This window comes from Scaptodrosophila lebanonensis, unplaced genomic scaffold, assembly GCF_003285725.1.
Source record: "Scaptodrosophila lebanonensis strain 11010-0011.00,11010-0021.00 unplaced genomic scaffold, SlebRS2 tig00000024-arrow-pilon, whole genome shotgun sequence".
In the NCBI taxonomy this organism is placed as follows: domain Eukaryota; kingdom Metazoa; phylum Arthropoda; class Insecta; order Diptera; family Drosophilidae; genus Scaptodrosophila; species Scaptodrosophila lebanonensis.
The window spans coordinates 5,110,352-5,133,214 of record NW_022060538.1 but is presented as its reverse complement, the minus strand read 5'-3'; the positions used below and the strand labels follow the sequence as shown (position 1 = coordinate 5,133,214).

Here is a 22,863-nt window from a genome sequence, read left to right as displayed (position 1 = left end):
TTTGTTCGGAAAAAGTATGCATTGCCGTAAGTGAAAAGAGAACAATAAATTCAATGGATATCGCTTAACAGCTGCGCATATTCGTATTCAATTCCGCAACCTATACCGTCCGAACGACAACGGCGGCAGCTGACAGTTCAAATTGAAAATCTTGGCTGTCAATTTGCGTACCGTTGTCCACTTTTCTCTTTAGACAACTGTCAGCACAATGTTTGCCCCAGCGATTTGTTGAACATTTTTACTTATAAAGCAAACAAAAAATAGCTACAAAATATTTGGTACACTTACATTTATTGCTTAGCCGGCAGACAATTGCAGCTGCTCATTATTTTGCATTTTACTCTACGCTCTGAGGCTCTGTCTCTATCGCTCTGTTCTTTCCTGTCACCCACAGATGCGCCTGTCTGCAGCAGCAGCAGCGTGAGTGTCATCGGAGCCTCTTTGGAGGAGGCAGTCCCCATACCATGTCGCGTCAATTCCGATCCACCCGAAATCGATTTCGAATGGACATTCTCGAGCAGTGGCGAACACTTTGAGGTGCCGTCTGGCCACTATGCAACAATACAGGACCCGACGACGACCACAACGAGCGACGTGCGACGCACCATCGTCGAGGCGAACGAGACGCACTTCGAGAGCTATGGTAAGTCTGCAGTTAAATGCTCGACTAGGCATATACGCCTATGCATATGCAATGATAAATTTGCGTGCACATACTATACATACATATATACATATAGATATGCATATATTTTCGTATTTGCGCTTGAGCAGGCTTTAGAAAAATTAAAAAAATTTCCTTACTTTTGGGGCTTGCTTTGTATGGAATTTTTATCAATATCGTGCACATAAATTGGGTTATCTGTTGTCCCAGTTGGTTGGCTGCTTGGGCGAGCAGAACTTATTTTATTTACCTTTGCACACGAGCACGGATATGAGCAGCATATCTTGGCCTTCTACACTGTTAGCTCTCGTTCTTCGCAGGGGCCCTGCTTGTAAATGGAAATTTAATATTATTTAAACAATACCATATTGTCCTTGCATCTGAGATAGTGATTGTGTTTCCATATTAAATTGCATTCCTTGCTGGCCTATTTGCAGTTGAGACCATCAGCGAACTCATCTATACGCCCAAAGGAGAGCGGGACTATGGCACACTGGCCTGTTGGGGACGCAATGCGATTGGAAAGCAAGCGGAACCATGTCTGTTCCAAGTGGTCCCAGCAGGTGAGCACAATTCCGTATTCCCCAAATGGGCTGCACTCCTTCCTGCTCATTCATTATAATTCATTTTATATTACCTTTTACGTTCTTTTCCCATGCCCTTGTTATTTCTATGGGTGCAGCCAAGCCTGGTGCGTTGCGCAACTGTACATTGCGTCCATATGTAGTGACCTCTGCCTCGCTGAATTCATCGAATCAGACGACAATGCATGGCAATCAAATGTTGCAAACACAATACGGCAGGCACGAGTCGAATTACCCGCATTTGGAATACGTACGTGAGCGCCATAACAACAACACGGCTAACATTTCCAATGGCAAGGGAAAGCCGAACAATGCTGATAGTGCTGGTGCTGGTATTGGTGCTAGTCATGCCAACAAAATATCTAACAATAAAAATATGAAAAATAATAAAAACACTACCGCTGGCCACGCCAATACTGCTGGTCATGTAAAATCTAATAATCAGCAACATAAAAAGGATGTGTCAACAAAGACCACGCAGCACAAGCAACAGCAAAGATATCGCCTGAATCAACAGCAATTGCAGCGTCTAAAAAAGCGCACATCATTTACGCCGTCACAAACATTGGCAGAAATCGAAAGACAGCGGCAGGCGAATCGCCAGCTCATGGGGGGAACTGGCGGCGGATTCGGAAAAGGCACTGGATCAGGAGGAGCAGGAACAGCAGGAGCAGCAGCAGTAGGAAGAGTGGCAGTAGCGTCCACACTGCCCACATCCAGTCTGGCTTACATCAATAACAAAACTGATGGATTACCGGCAAAGCAACAACAGCAGCGAGTGGACAATAAACGACGCACGAAGCGAAATGCCGGCTTTGTTGTTGTTTCAGGCGGTGAGTTGCTCAAAGCATCAATAACAAGCAAAAAGCGGCAGCCAACAGCAGCAGCAATGGAAGCAATGGCAGCAGGAGCGGCAAGAAGAAAGCGGCAGCCAATGAAGAAGACATTGCTGGCAAACAGTGAGGCAACAAAATCAAATTTATCATTGTCACATGTAGGAGCAGAAATAGTTACTAGCGTCGATGTCAAAAGCAACAACAGCAAACTGCCAACAAAGTATTTTAATAAGCGACAGAAAAACATGCAGAAGAGCAGGAAGAAGAACCACCACCACCACCAGCAGCAGCAGAAGCAGCAAAAGCAGCAGAAGAAGCTGAAACGGCAACAGAGCAGACGTGAGGTAAATGAGCACAACATAATCCATCATTATGCAACGTCAACGACTGCCGTGCACAGCAACAGCAGCAACAATCGAAGAAAGCGCCAAGCAGCAAATGACATCAAGATGGAGGCTGCAGCAACAGCAACAGCAACAACAGCCAGCAAAAAGCCAACTCTGGTAGCAGAGGCAACATTAATGTCAGCGGCGGCAGCAGCAGCAGCAGCGGCAGCAGATGCAGACAACGAGAACGAGAACGACGCCAGCAACAATATCAACAGCAGCAGTAATGGCAGCTACAGCAGCGGCAGCGATGACAGCAATGCCGTCGACGACAACGACATGACGAACACCAGGCGCACACGCAAATCTTTGGCCACCATGGGCAACAGCAATGTCAGCAGCAGACTGGAGTTGGAGCAACCACACAGCTTGCCACCCAATGCCCCGCAAATTAGCAACAAGCCGGCAGTGGTAGCGTTTTACAAGCAACAGCAGCAGCAGCAGCAGATGTCAGCAGCAATTAGCAGCGCCAGTAAGACAACAGGAACATCATTGGACACCGAAGACAAAACGCATATATCAAGCGCAGTGATCCCATCCTCTGATGATCTCGAAACTATGCCGCATAAAGTTGATGGCATTGCCAGCCAAGAAACTGAAATTGAAACTGAAACGGACGACGATGATGAAGATGAAGATGACGAAGAAGACGAAGAAGAGGAGGAAGCTGCGGAAGCTGATGAAGCTGTTGGTGTAGACAATGATGAGGCTGAAGAAACTGCATTGGAGACAGATGCTCAGTATATGGCCGATGGTACACATGAGCAAACCGATCTAGATAATGACTTTGCCGGAAGTTATCAGGAGGAAGATATGGAAAGTGCAGATGCAAAAAGTCTGAAATCCACCGAGCGACAACATGTCGATCTGGCATTGATGCAGGACACAGACTCACTGGAAGATGAGGAGGAAGACGAAGACGATGATGTTTATAATGTGAGCGATGATGATTTTGTGGCCAGTGTGACCTTTTCTACAGCTGAGACCAAGTTGGAGCAAGCACTGCAGTCGGAGGCAGACTGGCAGCGTCCCCATTTCGACTACTCACGCATGGAGTACAGCTTCAATAATGGTGTGGCCACCCAGAGCTTAATAGGTGGTGGGCACAGTTATGATGGCACCAGTGGCTCAGCTAACGGCGGCGGTGGTGGTGGTGGTGGCACCATTAATTTTGATAACTATGACAACATCATCTACTCAACCATGGAGCTCGAATGCATGCCCGGCTATGATGGCGGCCTGCAACAGCAATTCTATTTGGAAGCCTACGATTCCAAGACTAAAAAGTTGCGTCTGAATGCATCCAGCACTTATGCTGATGTGCCCGTCTTTCGCATCGACTTGACGGGTGAGTAGACATTAGTGTTGTGGCTAAGAATTGCAATCTCCAAACAAGATTTAATAGCATTATTATTTGTATATTCTATCAGGGTTCTATAGCTTGCATTTCGAAAAATGTGATTAACCCTATAAGAATTATTTTTATTATTTTAAAGCTAAGGAAATACAAGTAGTTCAGCAAAACTATACATTTTCGATGAAGTATGTGTTCTGAATGGCTAATTTCCATTTTGATTAAATAAAAGTAGCTTCTCTATTATATGCGATTAGACACCAGATGTGCTGAGAATCAAAATTGTAGAATTTCGAATGCAATTTGTTATTAATTTTTACAATAATCAATATACGGTGAGATCGCAATGCTAGTATTTCAAGCCACGATGAATACGTTGTCTCTCCCATCACTAGTGGTCATGGCTTAATTAAAACAATCTGATGGCAATCCAATACGCCACGGATCATGCTATAGTGGGCTATATGGCATGGAGGCCAAAACTCAGCCGAGCGGCAGTGTTTATTACATGCGCTTATAAATTATTATATTTAAATGAGGCGGCACAAATTTGTTGGCTACTGCTAAACTACGCATACAAATTGCAGGGCACTTGCCCTTTCGCCGTTTGTAGAAATGAGCGCTAAGGCGCTCCCATTACAACATTTTTACCGCACTATGAAAAGCCGCAAACTAAAGACTCGACTTTTCTGCGGCAGCCAAAATGGAAATAGGAGTTAGCGCAAAAACAAAAACAAATCAAAGTAACAAGCTGAGCAAAAAGTTAAGCAAGCAAAATTACTCGACGCCGGCACTGAGTGGGAGTCGGGGAGGGGGAGAGGGAGGTGGGATAGGGGTTGGAGCTGGGTCTTAACTACACAGCGCTACGCAGATTAATTAGTCGTGGCTAGCAGCGAGTTGTTTTGCCTCCTCCCCCAAAACACCGCACAGGCTGCCCCGCTCCATTCCTGTGTTTGTTGTAATGAATTTTAGCTAGTCAGCAAAACTTTTATGGCAATGCGCCATGGTGTGGGAAGGGATGTGGGCTGGTTGCCTTGGCAGCAACAAATCTGAATTAAGTTGTTGAAAAACAAGATTTATCGGGGATGCACACTCACACACACCCAAAAAGCAAAAAGCCAAACACCCGCACACCTCAGACAGCAGCAAAAACAGCCAAAAGCCAAAAATTATTTTATTACATTTGATTTTGATGGCAAAAACGCGCCGCCACCGCATGAGTTAATGAGCCACATTTTGATTATTAAAGTTGCAACCGAGCCAAATGCAGTGGCAGATTTTTCCCTTTTTTGTTGTTCTTATCGACGATTGAGGTGGGAGAGGGGCTGAGTGTGCGTGTGTGCAGTTTATTTGCAAAGTCAAACGAAGCGTAAAGTCACGATTAGTTAGACAAGCGTGTTAACGACGCTTTCTATGGCCAGGATTCCTGCCGGCTGCCAAGCCAATGTTGTTGCTTATTGGCAGCCACGCAGACTGCCGAAATTGCAGGCCATAGCTATAAGAGTTCACACACAGATCTCATTTTAATGATCTGCTATCGGTAGAAACAGGGAAACTTTTGAAGCGCGCTGTATGCTCATAAAAAAACACAAACTTTTCATTTTATGCTCCCGTAGCTGAAGTTTTTCTCGCCACTCTTGGCCAAATGCGACGTGTTAATTAAATGCTGTTTACTTTAATGAAGTTTTCGAGCAAAACTTTTAAATTAATGACCAGTAGTTGGCCAACTAAACACAAACATAAATTCATTCATCATTTAACTAATGCCCTTTGCCATTTTCAGATCTCACACCCATGGACTATTATCCCGATGCGCATCCAGCGCTTCATTTGGTGGTCTACAGCGTCAATCAGAAAGGGCGTTCGGAGCCCATTGTGTTGGAAAATGTGCCCATCAATGAGGCAGACAAACGTTCAGGTGGGTGAGAAGTGCGGAAAATGCGTGCATTTTTGTTTGTCCGATATTTTCCATTTGCAGCAAACTTCAATTATAAATATATATACAAGTATAAAAGAACGCAACAAAAATGCAAGAAAAAAATAAAAGCTACAAAGTTTACATTTATTTTACCCCGTTTAATGTGCACGAGTACGAGTATTTGTATTTGCCATGAGGTGCGAGTTCTGCGCTCTTATACGTAGTTGCCGCCCCTCATCAGCAAAAACTTCAGCAGGGGGGACATTCATTGCTTTTTAAGCACCATTTCACCTTTAACAAGAGAGAACGCTACAGTCGAGCAAGCCCGACAGTGTAATACCCTGTACCCAGGTAAACTTCCGTCACTGAGTTATATGCGCCCATAGCAGCAGCAAAAAGAGGAAGAAGACGAGCGAACTTGTTGCTGCAGTTTGTGGGGGTTGTACTGGCGAGAATTTGTTTTGCTAATAACTTTTCTTAGAATTGACCGAATTGAATAAAATTTTATACAACAGTAGACAATTATATATAAATTATGTGTGCAAAGTTTGGTAAATGTAGCATTTGAAATGTGGACGCTATTGACGAAATTCTGTAGCGGGGGAAGGGGGGGAAAATTCCAAAAAATAAAATAAACTCGTCCTTACTCGGACCTAGGAGAACCTGGATGCCAACTTTGGTTATTCTAGCTTTTATAGTTTCTGAGATCCTCGCGTTCATCCAGACGGACGGACAGACGGACAGACGGACAGACGGACAGACGGACAGACGGACGGACAGACGGACGGACATGTCTAGATCGATTTCTCTCGTCATGCTGATCAAGAATATATATACTTTATGGGGTCGGAGATGCTTCCTTCTGTATGTTACATACTTTGCACAAACCTAATATACCCTTTTTACCCTACGGGTACAGGGTATAAAAAGTCATTCAAGTATTTGCATATTCTGCTTAACCGTTTTAGTTTTTTTTCTTCTTCTTTTTCTTCTCTTTTTGTGAGTGTGTGTGTGTGTGTGTGTGTGTGTGTAAGTACAATTGTTCTTTTATTTAACGAGTTTTGTTTACGTTGGGTGCCCGTCACCGTCCTTTCCGTTCCGAACCGTTCCGTTCAGTAACGCTCTGTAGAATCGGCCGTGAAGCAAAGTAGTGGCGGAAAGATTTCTTATTCATGCTTTGTTATGCAACTTTGACGCGAATTTTCTTTGAAAGTTTGCATCTTTTTCTCGCGCTTGAAACGAGCTAAGGAAAAACTTAAGCTTTAGGAGAGCGGCGTTTAAGAAACTGCATGTTCTACACGCAATTTTGCCGGTTGTACGTATTGAAAAATTGCTTTCCCAGGGGGATTGCCTTAAATGGATTGCGTAGAAAATGGGAAAAACATTGGAAATTATTTATAACACAAATTGAAAAACTACATTGTTTTGTATTAAAGTTTTTAAGCAAATGCCTGTCGCTAGTTTCTTTTCAAATGAACAGTAAATTGAATTTTTAAAACGGGTTTCATTTTCTTTGGCTGTTTTATAAGTATACTTGTAATACGCTGTTAACAATAAACTTTTCTATAACATTTTAGCTCGAATTTTGAGCTGCGTTTCAAGTACTTTGTTTAATGATTGTGCACACTGTTATCACACTGTGTGCACAATAATTCGATCTTAATTGACAATAAACTAAACTTACAAATTGATTTTCCCCACACAAGCTCCCTTCTAATTCAATACACCAATATTATATAGAAATTGACGACAATTTCATTATTGGTTTAATTGATTATGTTAGGTGTTTAAGTAAATCTTTCTTTTCCTACCCGAATTTTTGCGTGTTTTCTTTTATGAGCATCTACGTGTGGATATGTGTGCCTATGTATGTATATTCAAGTGTGCCTATGTGTGTGCCTATGTGTGTGCCTGTGTGTGTGGCTATATCTACTCGCCTTCTCAAATTGTCGAATGTGTAAGAGCTCTCCTTGTTGTGAAGACTTTTAGGCGCTCGGTTTTTCTTAATTCTCAAAAAAATGCTGGCAAATAAATGGTTATGTTCAGTTATATTTCCCCGGCATACAATCATAATTAGACCAGATTTTTCGAAGAAACAAGAAGTGCCTTTGATTACTGTTTGTTTCAGGCCCGTTTTTCCAATTTTGTACCCGTAGGTTTGTATGGAATAAATAATATGCATTCTTGATCAGCATGTACTGACAACTAACTTAATTGTGTAATCCTGCAATAAAGTGCTCTTACCAAATGCCTCTAATATCGCCTGAACTTGCCCGATGGCTATGATTACTATTATTAAATGGGAAGCACCTTCAACTTAATTCTCTGCCAGACTACAGTCTTATCTGCACAACTGCATATTTTGTGCTGTGGAACTGCCAATCAGTAATAAGCAACCTTCAACAAATCCACTCAATCATCTCTTTAATGCACACAAGTCGCACTCACATATACATATATAGTTGATTGGCCATTATTTAAGACCGCATCGCGTTACAAGGACATCACTCGATTATGCCTACTAAATACATATATAAGGATATGATTATACATAGTTTGTGGTACTTGCAGATATGTGGGCGCTGGCAAGATAGAGCGCAATATGCAATATTCGTCAAGTGTCAATATTTGCGCCTTGGCAAATTTAAAAGCTTTTCGTCGACACCTGGGCAGGGGGTGGTGGGTTGTGGCAAGGTTGTGGCAAGACAGCTGCATGCCACAGACATTTTGCAGCATTTTACAATGGCATCGGTTGACGCCACATTAATGTAAATATAATCAATTTCGTGTTTTACAAAAAAAGGAAGAAAGAAAGAGAATGCAAAGAAATATCTTGTTATGCTAAACTGACACAGAGATTCCCCAAGAGTTACATTATCCTGCCATACACAACATGCCAGGACTAAAACATACACACAAATATGTATACGTGTATATGTATTTGTAGGTACTCTAGCACGTAGCCACAGATGAAACTTATTTACCGCCATTGCCAACTTCAAGGTAACAAGGACGCATCACACGCTGCCGACGGAAACGAAACAGACACTGAGCACAGCAACCAGGTGGAGTAGGGAGGGGGCGCGAGAGCTGGGGTTAGAGTGAGAAAGTAGCGCAGAAAACAAAATATAAACGATTACTGTAAGACAAGAAAAAATACATTAAACATGTCTTATCTGAATAAAATATCCCAAAAGACAATGCTGCTGCATAGCAGCACCAACAACAACAACACACACACAAAAGCACACAAAGTACGTAGAGCAAAGTAAAATTATATTTTATATATACATATGTAAGTTGGTGTGCGTGTGTGTGTGTGTGTGTACCAGATCGAAGTGTGTAAACTTGGCTGACTGGCTGGCAGGAAGTGCGTCCGCCGCCGCCGCCATCATGGCTGCAACAACAACAACAACAACGACAGCGGCTGTGGCTACGACTGCGGCCCATGATGAAAACGGCAGCTCGAGCGATAGGCGATGAGGACGATGTGGATAAGAATGAGGACGATGTCGGGGTCTGGCCTGGAAATGAGTATGGGCTTCCACCTACATTGTTTGGCATAGCGGGCGCTACACTTACCGCACACAGGCAGCGGCTACAACATTTTATTTATGCTTACTTTGTGTAAATGTAAACGCATTCCCAACTCAGACCATGGTCGGAGCTGGAGTCCTTGGCGGAGCCACATGTGAGCTGAAACGCGTATTCCCAATACATTTTAACCAATCCACTTTTTCATCATTTCAACGAATCATTTATATCTCAAACGGGAGCATTAAATCGAATTAAGCTTATAAGACGAGCCAGCCAGTTGGTTGTTCGAACGATGCTCGTACAAACAATTGGCTTATGAGACGCTTTTTGCGGTTCACAGGTTGGTTCTCAGGCTGGTACTCTGGTTGCCTGGCTTATCTGCTTAACTTGGGGCATGTGCATCCATGCCTCATCCCCTGCACGTTTCCCACTCCCATTCCCATTCTTCATATTGGTAAATATTTGCACAAGTGTGAAAATTTCATTACGCCGCTCTACTTATATTTAAATTACATTTTTTTCCTCTTCTTCCTGCTTCATTCCGTCTTATTGCTGCTATCAGTTTCAATTGTCTTCATGTTCGTTTCCATACACACTCGTGTATGTGCATTTTATTTTGGCAATTGATTGCTTGCCTTTGTGTTTTTTAAGCTTCTTGCCATGGGTTTCCATTTCCAGCCATGGACTTTCGGTTTGAAGTCTGTTAATGAAAATGGTTCAGAATGGTTCATGTGCGGTGGAGGGCAGGAATGCAATTACATTTACTCGCAACGAATGCAGAGCTTTATTTGCATTTAACAAGGTGAAATGTTTGCCAAAGTTTATTTATTCACACTCTTGAACAAAGCATTAAAAATGCACTGCCAACAATATGAATGAATAATGCACTGGCAAATTGATGCGCTCTTCTTTTTTCAAGAGAAAAATATAAGCCACTGACATTTCGGAAATAACTGCAAATTGTTGTGTATTAAATATTTTTGTAATAAAAGGATTAAAGAAAACTAAATTTATTGTTGGCTTTGGTTGCCTCTGTTCGGAACTAAAAGCATGATTTCTTAAATGAACTTCTATCTTAAGTAGCTTAATATTGGCTCCGGAGATGTTCCATAATTGAGCATCATAATAAAATAAATAAATACTTTTTCTGTTAAGGAGGGAAACGCTTTATGCGCCCTTCGATCTGCCGTCGCAGAGAAAAGGCTTCGGAAGTGATCTTATGCACTGCTCTGTTATATCTGATCCTGGCAAAAATCAATTACTTTTCTGTACTACTTAAAAGAGATGATATTATGTACATTTATCCATTATCAAAATGGTAGATAAATAATTGCTGGCGGTAAGGTGCAACAGTCGCCTTAATCCTTATTGCCTTTTACTTGCAGCACGGTTTTTACAATACTAAATTAAATTCCATTCTTGCGTGTTCATGTATGTGAACGCATTCCAAATTAAATCATTTTCTATATCCCAGATTGGTTGTCAGTGGCTCGCGGGCAACATCTGCGTGCCCGGCTTTTATGCAAAACGGAAATATATTTATAGATGCGTAAACTTATATGTTCGTAAATGTTTTTAAAAGTCATGTGCCAACAATTACATCGCATTTACGAGTATGTACAAATCAATGACACATACATGTGTAAGGACACAATTGTGTGTGTGTGTGTGTGTGTGTTTGCAGGTCTAAACGCAGCCATGCATAAATGAGCAATTTCGCCCGTGGCGTCGTTTCGTCAACATTTGGCAAAGCAAAGCAAAGAAAAGCAAAAATAAAAATAAAAAAGTTGAAATAAAAAAACCAAATATTTATTGATTTGCAACTTTGACGCTGACGACGGCTTCTGACTGCTTCCGACGGCTGATGGGGTGACTGGCACAGGTTTATAAATTAGCAACAGTCGTAACAGGCGCTACTGCGCCCACCCCCTTCTTTGCCAACCTAATACACACACATGTACGCACACACCCACAACACACACACATACAGGCGTTGCCGACAATTTTTGTGTTTGCTTATTGAAATTCTGTGTTGCATATCCGCAGGCGCACATGATTTGTTGAATGTTAAATGTATGGCGGTGCGGCATGTGTGGCAGCCAGGCAAAATGGCAACGTATCCAGCTGCCGTACATGCTGCGTATACGCAATATTTATGACCATGTAATGCATATTCAATTACGCGCTCGCAACAAAAATGAAATGCCAAACGGCTTTTAATTGAAATTTACATTTAAGCATTAGCAAATGCTATAGTTGGCTAAATATTTAAGCTCCAACCACCACCACTACGCGCGCCCCTACGCGCTCTGGTCGCACTCACGTGACGATGTCCACTTGACGTGCGGCGTGCGTTTTATTGTCAACTTAGTTGCCAATGGCCGTGGATTGCCGGGTGGTTAGTGGGAGGAGGGGAGGCAGACATAAATTTGCGGACGCTGACAAAAAGCGCTGTGCGTGCAACTTTCAAGTGTGCATCGAGTTTATTGGCTTGTCACAGCTGCCAACGACCGCCAGCCAAGCAGCCAAAGCCGTAACTGTAACCGTAGCTATAAATGTATTTGTTGACTCTTACTATACCGCTGCTGTTTATGCTTGCCATTTGCAGATGGACGCATGGGACTCTCCATATTGCCATTGGCCGCTCTGCTCACTGGAACGCTCTTCACTGTCGGCATAGCCGTCCTCTTTGTGGTTGTCATTGCCGTGCGCCGGCGACGCTGCCAAGGCGGCCGCAACATGTGTGATGACAAGGACAAGCATTTGGGTAAGTAAGCAAGCGTTTAATTGTAAACTACATTCGAAAACTACACTCAGCGAAATCGGAACGATAAATTCTAAATCACCGAATAGTGTAAAATTACATTGTTTTCGGTCATTTGTATCACGTAGAATGAGGAATTGTAGATCTTGTTATGCTTGAAATGCTATAAGTATATAAGCATATACGTAAGTATATAAGCATGTGGGATCAGTATGTTGAAGATTTTTGTATGATTTTAAATATAATTTATCATATTGTTTTTAGGAGAGAGATAGAGAGAGTGGGTATTAAAGTAAGAGTTTTCCATTTGAGAGCATTCACTGTACCAAGGATATATACGAGTAATACTAAAGTGTTGCCCCAACTTGCAGGCATGGACGTGACTGTGACGGCGCCACTGGAAACAGGTGCCGGTCATCAACGCCTCGTTGTGGCCTACACGCTGAAGCAGGGCATTGAAAAGCAGCCGGATATATTGAGTGCGCAAAAAAGTGCAACTGGCAGTGACACATCATCGCCTCTGGGAAATCGGCCGAGTGGTTTATTTATGGGCGTTGCTGGTGGCGGCAGTGGCGGCAACTCGGGCAATGGCCTCACTGCTGTATCAAGCGGGAATGCTGCGGGTAATAAAACAGACTTTGCTGCCGTTACGCAAGCGGATTATGTAAGTTGGAAAAACAAATATCAAAACAAAAACCGTACAAGAAGTGAATGCAACGTCAACTAACCATTTGGCTTATTGCAGGACATAAATGCGCCGCACCTTCACAGCCCGCCCTCGCAGTCGAGCACCCTAAAGCTGGAGAGCGTGGACAGCGTCGCCCAGGGCGGTTCAGCTGTGGCGGCTAAAAGCTATCAGTCAGCCGGGCCGCTTCTTTACGACGCCATGCCCTCGCTTAGTCGCTACGAGCAGTTGGGCCTCAATATTGGTAGCAGCTACAACGCCGGTGGTGGTGCCGGTGTCGGCGGTGCTGGCAGCAACAGCACCCTCAGCTCTGCAGGCAGCACTGCCAACTCAGCCAGCAATTCTCTGCTGCACAGCTCGCTGGCCAATGGCGGTCATTATGCCTCCCATATGCATCATACGCTACCGCATAATTCAACAGCGACGTCGGGAGCACTGCCCGGACACAGTTTGCAGCAGCGGGTGTCCGGCGAGCAGCTCAGCATTGCTGACTACCTGACCACCAGCAGCCTGATTGACTACAATCTGAGCAAGGCGGCAGCAGCCGCTCCCCCTCTACCCACACACATGACGCTGCCCAAGGGTCTGGGACTGGGTTCAGTGATGGGGATCGGTGGTGGCGGCACCAGCAATCTTTCGCCCTCGCAACTCACAACGATCACACAGAAATCGAATGCTGGACGCAATCACATCATCACAGACACTCTGCCCGGTCCGGAGAGTTGCGTCTAAGCTATGGGCGTTGGCAACAATTCCTGGCATTAACTAAAGACTGGTGCACAACAACCAATTGATAAGAGCTAGAGCTCTGGAGTAATTAGCACGCAATGTGGATTTTGAGTGCGGGGAGCGGGTAATGAGTCCAAGCAGCCCCGTTTGTACTTAGCATTAAAATTTTACCATTAAGCTTAGACCTAATCTGAACAGTATGTTCTTACTTAACACGGTTGCCACACTTCAAGATTATACGACGGGTTTTAGGGCTTACGAAATAATAATTTTATCATTGTCGTACCTCTTTGGGGGTCACATAATATTCTGTCCTTCACAATACATTTTGCTTGGCTCAAAATAAATTCTTATATTGATTTACGTTTCCTATATGGATCCATTGTAAATACAATCTTAAACGAACTTTCCTCTTCTGAACATATTCAAATCAAAGCTTGATCTCAGCTAATCTCATTTATCCTGCAATAGGCTTTTGCAAGTATGAGTAACAGTTGAGTTAAGAACTAAGCTGTCATACTTAACGCTAATTCCTATGTGAACTCATCTAGGTTAACTGTCACCACAACCATAATTTTTCCATTACAAACAATTTTTTTGAAAACTTAAAGAGATAGTACATACTATACATACTGTCCTTCTTAATGTTATTGTAAATGTTTATGATGGATTCGTTCATACATAGTACTTAGGCTCTTGATTAGTTTTTAGTGGCAACCGTGGCACACACTAAGTAGGAGATGTTCCGTCATAGTCAATGTAGTGCAATAAGAGTGTATGTGTTTGTTTGTATATGTATGTTATTGTACATGTTAGTGTAAATGTATTTGTAGTAGTTTGTACTCTATGTAATCGGTATAGTTGAATTGCTGGCCCAGCAGCCGCGTTCTTCCAAGCAAGTTGTTAAATCTGTTCCGCTGCAAAGGCAAAACATATCCTCCAACATATCCTTTTTCTACTAGGCTCTTTTTCTAAGCTATGCAAACATCTTCCCTATCCCCCTCCAAAACCAAAGGCCGCAACTATTTGAGCTGTTGGTGACCAAATTAATGCAAATATAGGACCCAGAAGATCAAAGCTATCGAATTACCCAACCACTCTCTCCATCTCCAGGGAGAGAGAGACAGAGAGAGAGAGACGCGAGGCAAGGCATAAGGGACCGGAAACCAAATGAAAAGTTATATTGGACACGTCTTGCGTCATTGCGTGCCCAGTGCCCAGCGAAAAACTTGTGCAGCGTTCGCGTCCATTATTTAACTTTTAAACACGCACCAAAAACAACATCAAAATAACAACAACAACACCAACAACAAAAAGAACAAATGAGTAAAAACACGGTCATCCAGCAGATTTGAGTTTAATGTGCATGGCCAAAATGTGACCAGACGCCAACGCTGTCGTTGTTGCCATTAGCAGCCAGCCAGTGGCAGCCAACAAGTGAGCAATAAAGAAAAGTTTAGAAAAATATGCGAAGCCTCCGACCACAAACCCAGCCAAACCCAACCCAAAGCAACCCAAATCGAGCGTCCTAATAAGCGCACACGAACGATTGAATGGGTATGAGACACAATAAAAATGGCGTGGGCTGCGACTGTGGCTGTGTGTGGGACGGGGACGGGGATGGATCTGGGTCTGGCTGGGTCTAGGGTCCGGGTGCATACTGTGTGTGGGCGCTGGTCCGATATACACAGATTTGTGCGCACGATAGCGCAAAATGATGACAATAAATGGAAAAGTTTTTAATAAGCTAATAAAATGATTTATGTTGCAAACCTTGCCGCGCCTAACAGCTGACTCAACTGCTTTATAGGCCTCAAAGCCATTTGGCTGAAACGCAGACAATTGTCAAGCACTTACCAACCGGCCATGACATTTTGATAAACACATTAGAACATCTTAGGCCCTATAGCCTTCAGACAGCTGCACTACTCAATATACTATAGAGACTTCTTGTTGAACAAATACTATTCAATTTTTGTAATAACATCTTCAAAACTGTGGATGAAATCCATTTTCTTTTTTCACGCTTTCCCTATTAGATGGGGTTCAGTTCTTGAAGCAATTTAACTCTATTAGCATCACAATTCCGATTTCATTTTTGTGCTGCTCGGCATTAGAAATCATTTTGCGTTCCATTTTCAGTTTAATTGACGTCCAAATCCTCAATACTTCAAATGTGAAAACTATAAGCTCAGAATATGAGTTCGTTCGAATCGCGGCACTATCGTCAGCATTAGGGCATGATTTAAAAATTACTTGTAGTCTTTAAATTCTGTATGAAAATGTCAAACTCTGCCGAGTTATGGTTAAACTGCTGACCAAGTCGCAGCCGTCCTTTAAACTTATCGAATTGCATTCGACTTCGATCTTGAATTTAATGAATTATGTTTAGGTTTTTTGTTACTTGACTTGAACATACAACGAATTGTAATTTACTACTATTGTCAAGGGCAACTAATACTGTTATTGATTTGAAGTACCGGTATATCGGTATATTGGAGTATAATTCGAATAGCTGTACAACGATGCATTACAGGAAATTTTTGTAAATATCCGCACCAGATTTGGGGAGAACAGTTCAAATAGTTGGCGTGTCCTTTCCTTTTCCCAGCTAATCAACAATTGTTATCAAGGCATTAGCATATCAAAAATGCATAGAATAGACTTTAATGCGACTACGTACGATTATGTCAGAACTTAAAATATCAAGACAAGGGCTAAACTACAATAAGTGTTCAAATGTTCATCATATCATTTTCTCTTTGCTCTCAGTTATGCCTCTTAACAAAAATTAAAAAAAAAAACAATACGAAAATAATGCAAAAACAAAATACAATTTAAAATTGCTACCTATAGTATATATATGAAAATGTAATGTGCGTATAATAATGTTTAGACATAAATAAAACATCAAAAACAAAAAAAAACAATATAAAGTATTGCAGAGACGTGTCCAAAACGTGAAATCACCTTCCGTTTTGGATCCGTAAGCATATGTATTGGAAAATGAAATCTGAGTTACATTGAATTGAACAATGAATATAAATCATTAACTTCCTCACGTTAAACACTCACATGTATGTCCCCAAGCTGTAGATATAAAGTAGTGAAATTTTGAAGCCGAACACAGCATATACTTATAGACAAAATAGTATAATGAGCGCAGGAGCCTAAAAACGTAAAAACCATGTAAATAACTAAGCCTATGTAAGCCTGTAACTAAGTATCTATGTAAAAATGCTTAAAATATTTGTGATAAAGTAATAGTGTTAATGATAAATAATAAACCTAAAAGTATGTATTATGAAAACAAAACGCTATTTTTTCCATCAATACTCCCGTTTTATCTGATTTGTAGGTTGGGAAAGCTCAAGGCACTCCAAGGTTTGTATAACAAATTTATATTCGCTGCCACTAAAAAGAGGTTGATTTTTCTTTTATATTATTTATTTTTCTTTTGTAGTATTTATTGTAATACTATTTGCAGAGCTTCAAATACTGGCATCACCACGTTAAGGTAATTTCAATGATCGAGACGCCTGATGAAGTCAATTCAAGAAATTATGTTCTGCTTTCGTGTAGAATTTATAAAAAATTGTTTAATGATTCCAGGGATATGATGGAAATGCCAAAAGAAATTAAATCCCCCCCCCCCCCCATTTTGAAACCAACGTCGTACATAAAATGGTGGGAGCGCCAATATTTTTCTTTGATTTGTAGGAACATTTGTTGGTATTCAGGTATAGATACAACAATCCACAAGTTAGGCCAGTAAGACAAGATATCGGTGTGTATGAAATAGTGTTGCATTCTCTACCACATATTTAAACAATTTTATTGCATCTATTCATTTTATGCTCAACTTCAACAAGATTCTACTACGTCTAATCAATATACTATGCTTATTAGATACAGCGTCCACATTTCTATAAATATTAATATCCATTTCGATGACAGCACACTTGAATATCAATTTATAATGAAGTCTGTCGCGGTTCTGCTATTTGTAGCACTCTATGGGATTTGTGAAGCCAACGAAAATACAAAAAAAAAAAACGCGATGACGATATGTTTGACCGGATCATTGAAGTTTATCAGGATTCAATAGCAAAACAACAGAAAATATTGCAACTCCTTGAAGCAGTTGTTGAGCCCAAAAAACCTCTTCACACTACAAATACAACTACTACATCGACTGATGGTGATGATGATCATTATCAAGGGCCTTATTATTTGGAAGAGACGACTGATAATTTTCCTGAAAGGCCTTATTATTTGGAAGAGGCGACTGATCATTTTCCTGAAAGGCCTTATTATTTGGAAGAGGCGACTAATCGTTTTCCTGAAAGGCCTTATTATTTGGAAGAGGCGACTGATCATTTTCCTGAAAGGCCTTATTATTTGGAAGAGACGACTGATAATTTTCCTGAAAGGCCTTATTATTTGGAAGAGGCGACTGATCATTTTCCTGAAAGGCCTTATTATTTGGAAGAGGCGACTGATCATTTTCCTGAAAGGCCTTATTATTTGGAAGAGACGACTGATAATTTTCCTGAAAGGCCTTATTATTTAGAACAGACGACTGATCATTTTCTTGAAAGGCCTTATTATTTGGAAGACACGACTGATCATTTTTGAAAGGTCTTATGATTTCGAATAAGATGCGTATATAGAGTCAGTAACTTATTTTGATGATGATACGCTTTGGCAAGCAACTTGGTTTCACTAAATAAAAGATTTTTATATATTCAATATGAGTTTTTAAAAGGCATTTCAAATTTGCTATTGTTTTTAACCCCTGCACACGAAGCACACCTCGTATACTAGAAAGTCTAGGCTTTAAACGTGGCAGACATCAATCAAAAAGAAAGACCACACCGAGAAGAGTCCTATTTATGGCTCAAGATAAAACGGAAAACCAGCCAAGGCCTGCTATTTTAATGCCTTTGGATTGACTCAGTTCGAACCCAAAGAGTACTTCAGCAGCAAGCATAAAGAAGTTTAGGTCTGTAATAGGGAATTTGATTCTTTATGCACATAAACAAGTTTACAGTTGCATAACCCAATCAGCTCTGCAAAAATCGTATTAAATCAATATTAATTACCACTACTTCCTTCGTTACATTATACATTTGTACTTACATACAAGTAGGAATTCATCACACTGAGCACACTGCACTGATTCCGACTTTATATGCTACTATATCTTTCAACCCTGCGGATATAGATTTGACGATTTCTATATTATTTTCTCTGCAAAGTTAAGCAAATTGTTATAAAATTATGAAATCTTACTTAAAAAGGAAGACAATATTGTATACATATAATAAATATATATTGTACAATATATACATATTTTATATATACCTACGAGTATATACTACTAATTTGTTATTTATGAGTGATTATTTTAAAGTGATACAATCTCTGCACCTCTGTGCTACATAAAAGGTCATATCTTTATATCCGTTTTTATTTTAGTAATTCAAGTATAATTATTTTGGATAATGGAATTGTCTCTTCACCTATATTTATGTGACCATTCCCATTTGATATGTCGGAGTAGAAGAATGCGATTACTTATATTAATCATTTCATATTGGTTGTTTCCGGCTTCCCCCGGAAAGTATAGAAATATTGCACTCCTATGCCAGGTTTGTAAATCGATTCAAGATATTGTTGTGGCCAATCGATTTGCTATGCACATTAGATACAGCACCGGTATTGCTTTAAATACAAAGGCACGCTCTTATAAAAGTCCATTTGTATATCAAGTAATAATAAAAAATGAAATTTTTGTTGCCTCTGCTTCTCTTGGCCCTCGTTGGCATTTGTGCAGGCCTCGACAAATCTCAATTTGATAGGCTCGTAGAGATTTATAGAGCTTCGACGGAAACACAAAACAAAATGCTCCAACTTCTAGAAAAAATTGTGTTAAGTGGCGCAACAAATTAAAGATACCAAGAAATAACGAAGTACCCAATAGAAGGCAACACCAACAATAGCCAACAAGCCACAAATCGAGCAGCCAAGGCCAACTATTTTCGGAGTATTCCGGAATTTCGGGGACGCCTAAAAAGCAAGATTGTAAAAACAAGCAGCGAAGGCTAAATAATGTAAAAGTTAATATAAAAAGCATTTTGCAAATCTTGTAACCATTGACTTTTTAATTTGTACTAGATAGAATTATTTTAGCTTAAAGGCATTGAAGTTAATCCAGACTTAAGGGTCCAGACAATAAGACGAGACGAATCTTTATGGTCATGCCTGTCTGTTCATTATCTGTTCACCAGTTTCAACGCCAACTGGTCTCGCAATCTTAAGTTGAAATTTGGCATCGAGACTTATAATTCTTGTATAATCATTCCACCGTTGGTCCAACTAAGTCCAACTAATTATTGGTTTTTTTATAAAACTTGATCATAAAAAGTTTATCATTCTATTAAAGAAAAAAAATGATGTTGAATAAATATACATACTCTATTTATGGAGCTTAAATCCATTGCACGAAACTAGCTTATCAGAAATAAATAAGTTGGAAGAGGTAATTTAGAAAAACTGTGTTCATGGGGAGGTATTTTAATATCATAAAGTTTATTTATTTAATTGTATAAACAATATTTAAAAAGACACAAAGTCCTGCCAGCCGCTTTCATAATTTTGCCTAAATTGGCCTTCAGCTCTGTAGCTGGAACACCGCTTCACTACTTTTTATGCGAAGATCAGTGTAGAGAATTAAGTAAACTCACTTTCCTATTCATTGACATAATTCTACTGACATTTAAATTAAGTATCGAAACACACTTAATAATACTTATGCGTAACTAACGAGACGAAAGCCGCGAGCGCTTAACAGTTTAAAGAAAACTAAGTCTGTCTTTTCTGCTACACAAACACGCACTCACGAATACTTTATTTTGGGAGCAAAGAACTACTACTCACTCATACAAAAACAAACACTAGGAGAAGCTAAAGTCGTGTGTCCCGACTTTCAAATACTCTGTACGTATGTGTAGAATAGTTATAGAAGTTACAAATATTAAAGAAAATAAAAAAAAGTAACGAAATTATATTGCATTTTACTTGTTATTGTTTGTCTTCTGGTTTCTGCTTTTTTTAATGGTACTTTTCCCTAGTCATATATAAAACGAAGTATTTTTGTTAGTTTGACGCTTATCGTGAAAATAGTATATTTTAGAGAGAAATGATACCACATCGTTCAAATTTAAATACAAATATTTTGTCTAGTCGCAACACTAACCATATGGTTCGTGTCGCAACTATATACATTGAGAAGATGACATTCAGAACTGCTAGTGGCAACACCAACCATATGATTCGTGTCGCAACTTTATACATTGAAAAGAAGACATTGACAACTGCTTGAAAGAAAAAGTGGGTAACTGCTTGGTTAGTGCCAGCAATAATAAAATAGTGCCACCTTAAATTTCCTCTTGCACGAAGAAGAAGGAAAATGAAATGAAAATAAAACTCAGTATTGCTAATAATGTATCAATAGTCGCATTGCTTATTTTATCACACTTTATTTCCTTTGAATCTCCTCTCTCACATTTTTACCGAAGGCTTGAATTGCTTGTCGAAAAAGAGATTCAAACTGCTTGGCTTGTTCGAGCAGAAATAAGAAAAAGAGGGAAATACCGAAATATACTTCATACCAATATTTACTTTTCCTTCGAAATACAAAGTACATTTCCCCTTTTTAATCATGGTTTGCACTGGGAAATTAAAAAAAATAAATTATACACCTACCAATACTATTTTAATTCAATTTCCTTTTTACCCGCTATTTTTCGTTGCATGGCAATGAGCTTTGCCAGTAGCTTCACCGATGGTCAACAACTAAGCTATCGTGTGGTCTTGCTATCATTTTCTGTTGATATGGCAGTATATTTCCATTCCGAATTATCTGGTGGCTTTTAGAAATGCAACATATGTAACGGTTTTAGGCGTAACGGATGCTTGGGATTCAGCTAAAATATTGGCACTATGTTTTTCGTTAACTATTTGTTTTTATGACCAGCATATTATTTTCAAATTATATTTAGTGATTATTTTTAAATAAAAAAATATACAAGAGGCAGAAAAAGTATGTAAATAGTATGAATAAATAAAGGAATTAAAATTTTGACTATATTTTAAAAAGTTCATTTATTCCTGAGTTTGCTTTTTATTTTATGTTGAATGGTTTTTTAATGAAGTTATAAGCAAAAAGTTACAATTTGTTCTCCTCAGGTATGAGCCGTATTATAGGCAGCATTTCTTATGTACAGAGACTTTTTTTAAGAATTGGAATAATAAAAAGAATGCGACTTAGACGTTTATCTACTAAAGCAATATTTGATTTGAAATATCTGAATATTAAACTCATTTTAAGATATTGCGTTAAGCAGAAAGTTTATCCAGCAATATAAAAATGTTAGGCTTAGGAATAAAAGACTTAAGCAGGTCAGTTCGGGCCAGCACTCTCAGATTACATATCACATCTAATAAGCGATCCACTAATGACTATTCACAGCAATGCATATTTTGCAATCTTCATAACAACACCTCGGGTCGGCCATTCAACATACTTATAGCATCCATACATATTCATTTGCCAATCGATTTGCGCGCACATTTTTCTCGCCAATGTTTTCGCAATTTGTTGCCCAGTTGAGGAGCAGAAAGAGGCCTGAGCATTTTTCAGCTAGTATTTCTCTCTAATCAATTGCCCCAGCTCCATGGCGATTATTGCCAGCGGTTGCTGCTGTCGCTGCCTTCTGTCGGCCCCCCTGTCCACAGGTCTGTTGGCGTCCTTCGCTTTCCCTCGACGCGGCCATATCTCTATATATTTGATGCTATATGCGATGAACACTTGCGGCATTTGTTGCCAACTGCTGTGACGCCCATTGCTGCTGCTCTTGTTGTTGTTGTTGTTGTCGTTGTTGTTATGGCTGGAAGGCAGGTTTGAAGCGCGTGTCAGCGGCAGCAGTAAATGATGTCCACTTGCCTACACACACAGAAGACCCCTGTGGCCCGCAGTAGAGACAAAAGCATGACCAGAGACAGGGACAGAAGTCGGGAAACTGGACGGGGCAGGAAGGTGCTACAAAATGCATGACAGAGTGCGCGACTGCCTGCTGCGTTTTGATTTCGAGTTATTGCAGTCAATGCGCAGCGCCAACTACAACGAAAACAACACGCCTACACTGAACAAAAAATTACACTTTCTGAAATTTAAAAAATTTAATTTAAAAACCGGTCTATATTTTATCTCTTTTTTTGTATTCAAAATTTCAATTAGATCCGAATGAGAACAATAAAAAGAATAAAGAAGAAGCCTGTAATAATATTTGTTACACTCTGAAAAATAAATAAACCATCCAACATTTGACAACTATCGTGA

At 40.3% G+C, this 22,863-nt stretch overlaps 1 protein-coding gene across 1 annotated transcript in view; it reads left to right on the top strand.

Moving 5' to 3' along the window:
- Positions 1 to 13,762, top strand: part of LOC115620710 — an 85,233-nt gene extending 71,471 nt beyond the window's left edge. The window contains exons 11-17 of the mRNA XM_030514085.1: positions 395 to 643; positions 1,102 to 1,227; positions 1,347 to 3,818; positions 5,608 to 5,742; positions 11,888 to 12,046; positions 12,415 to 12,707; positions 12,789 to 13,762. Coding sequence (XP_030369945.1) covers positions 395 to 643; positions 1,102 to 1,227; positions 1,347 to 3,818; positions 5,608 to 5,742; positions 11,888 to 12,046; positions 12,415 to 12,707; positions 12,789 to 13,460 — 4,106 coding nt within the window. The 3' untranslated portion in view covers positions 13,461 to 13,762. The remainder of the gene's footprint in view (positions 1 to 394; positions 644 to 1,101; positions 1,228 to 1,346; positions 3,819 to 5,607; positions 5,743 to 11,887; positions 12,047 to 12,414; positions 12,708 to 12,788) is intronic.
- Positions 13,763 to 22,863: the final 9,101 nt, after the last annotated feature.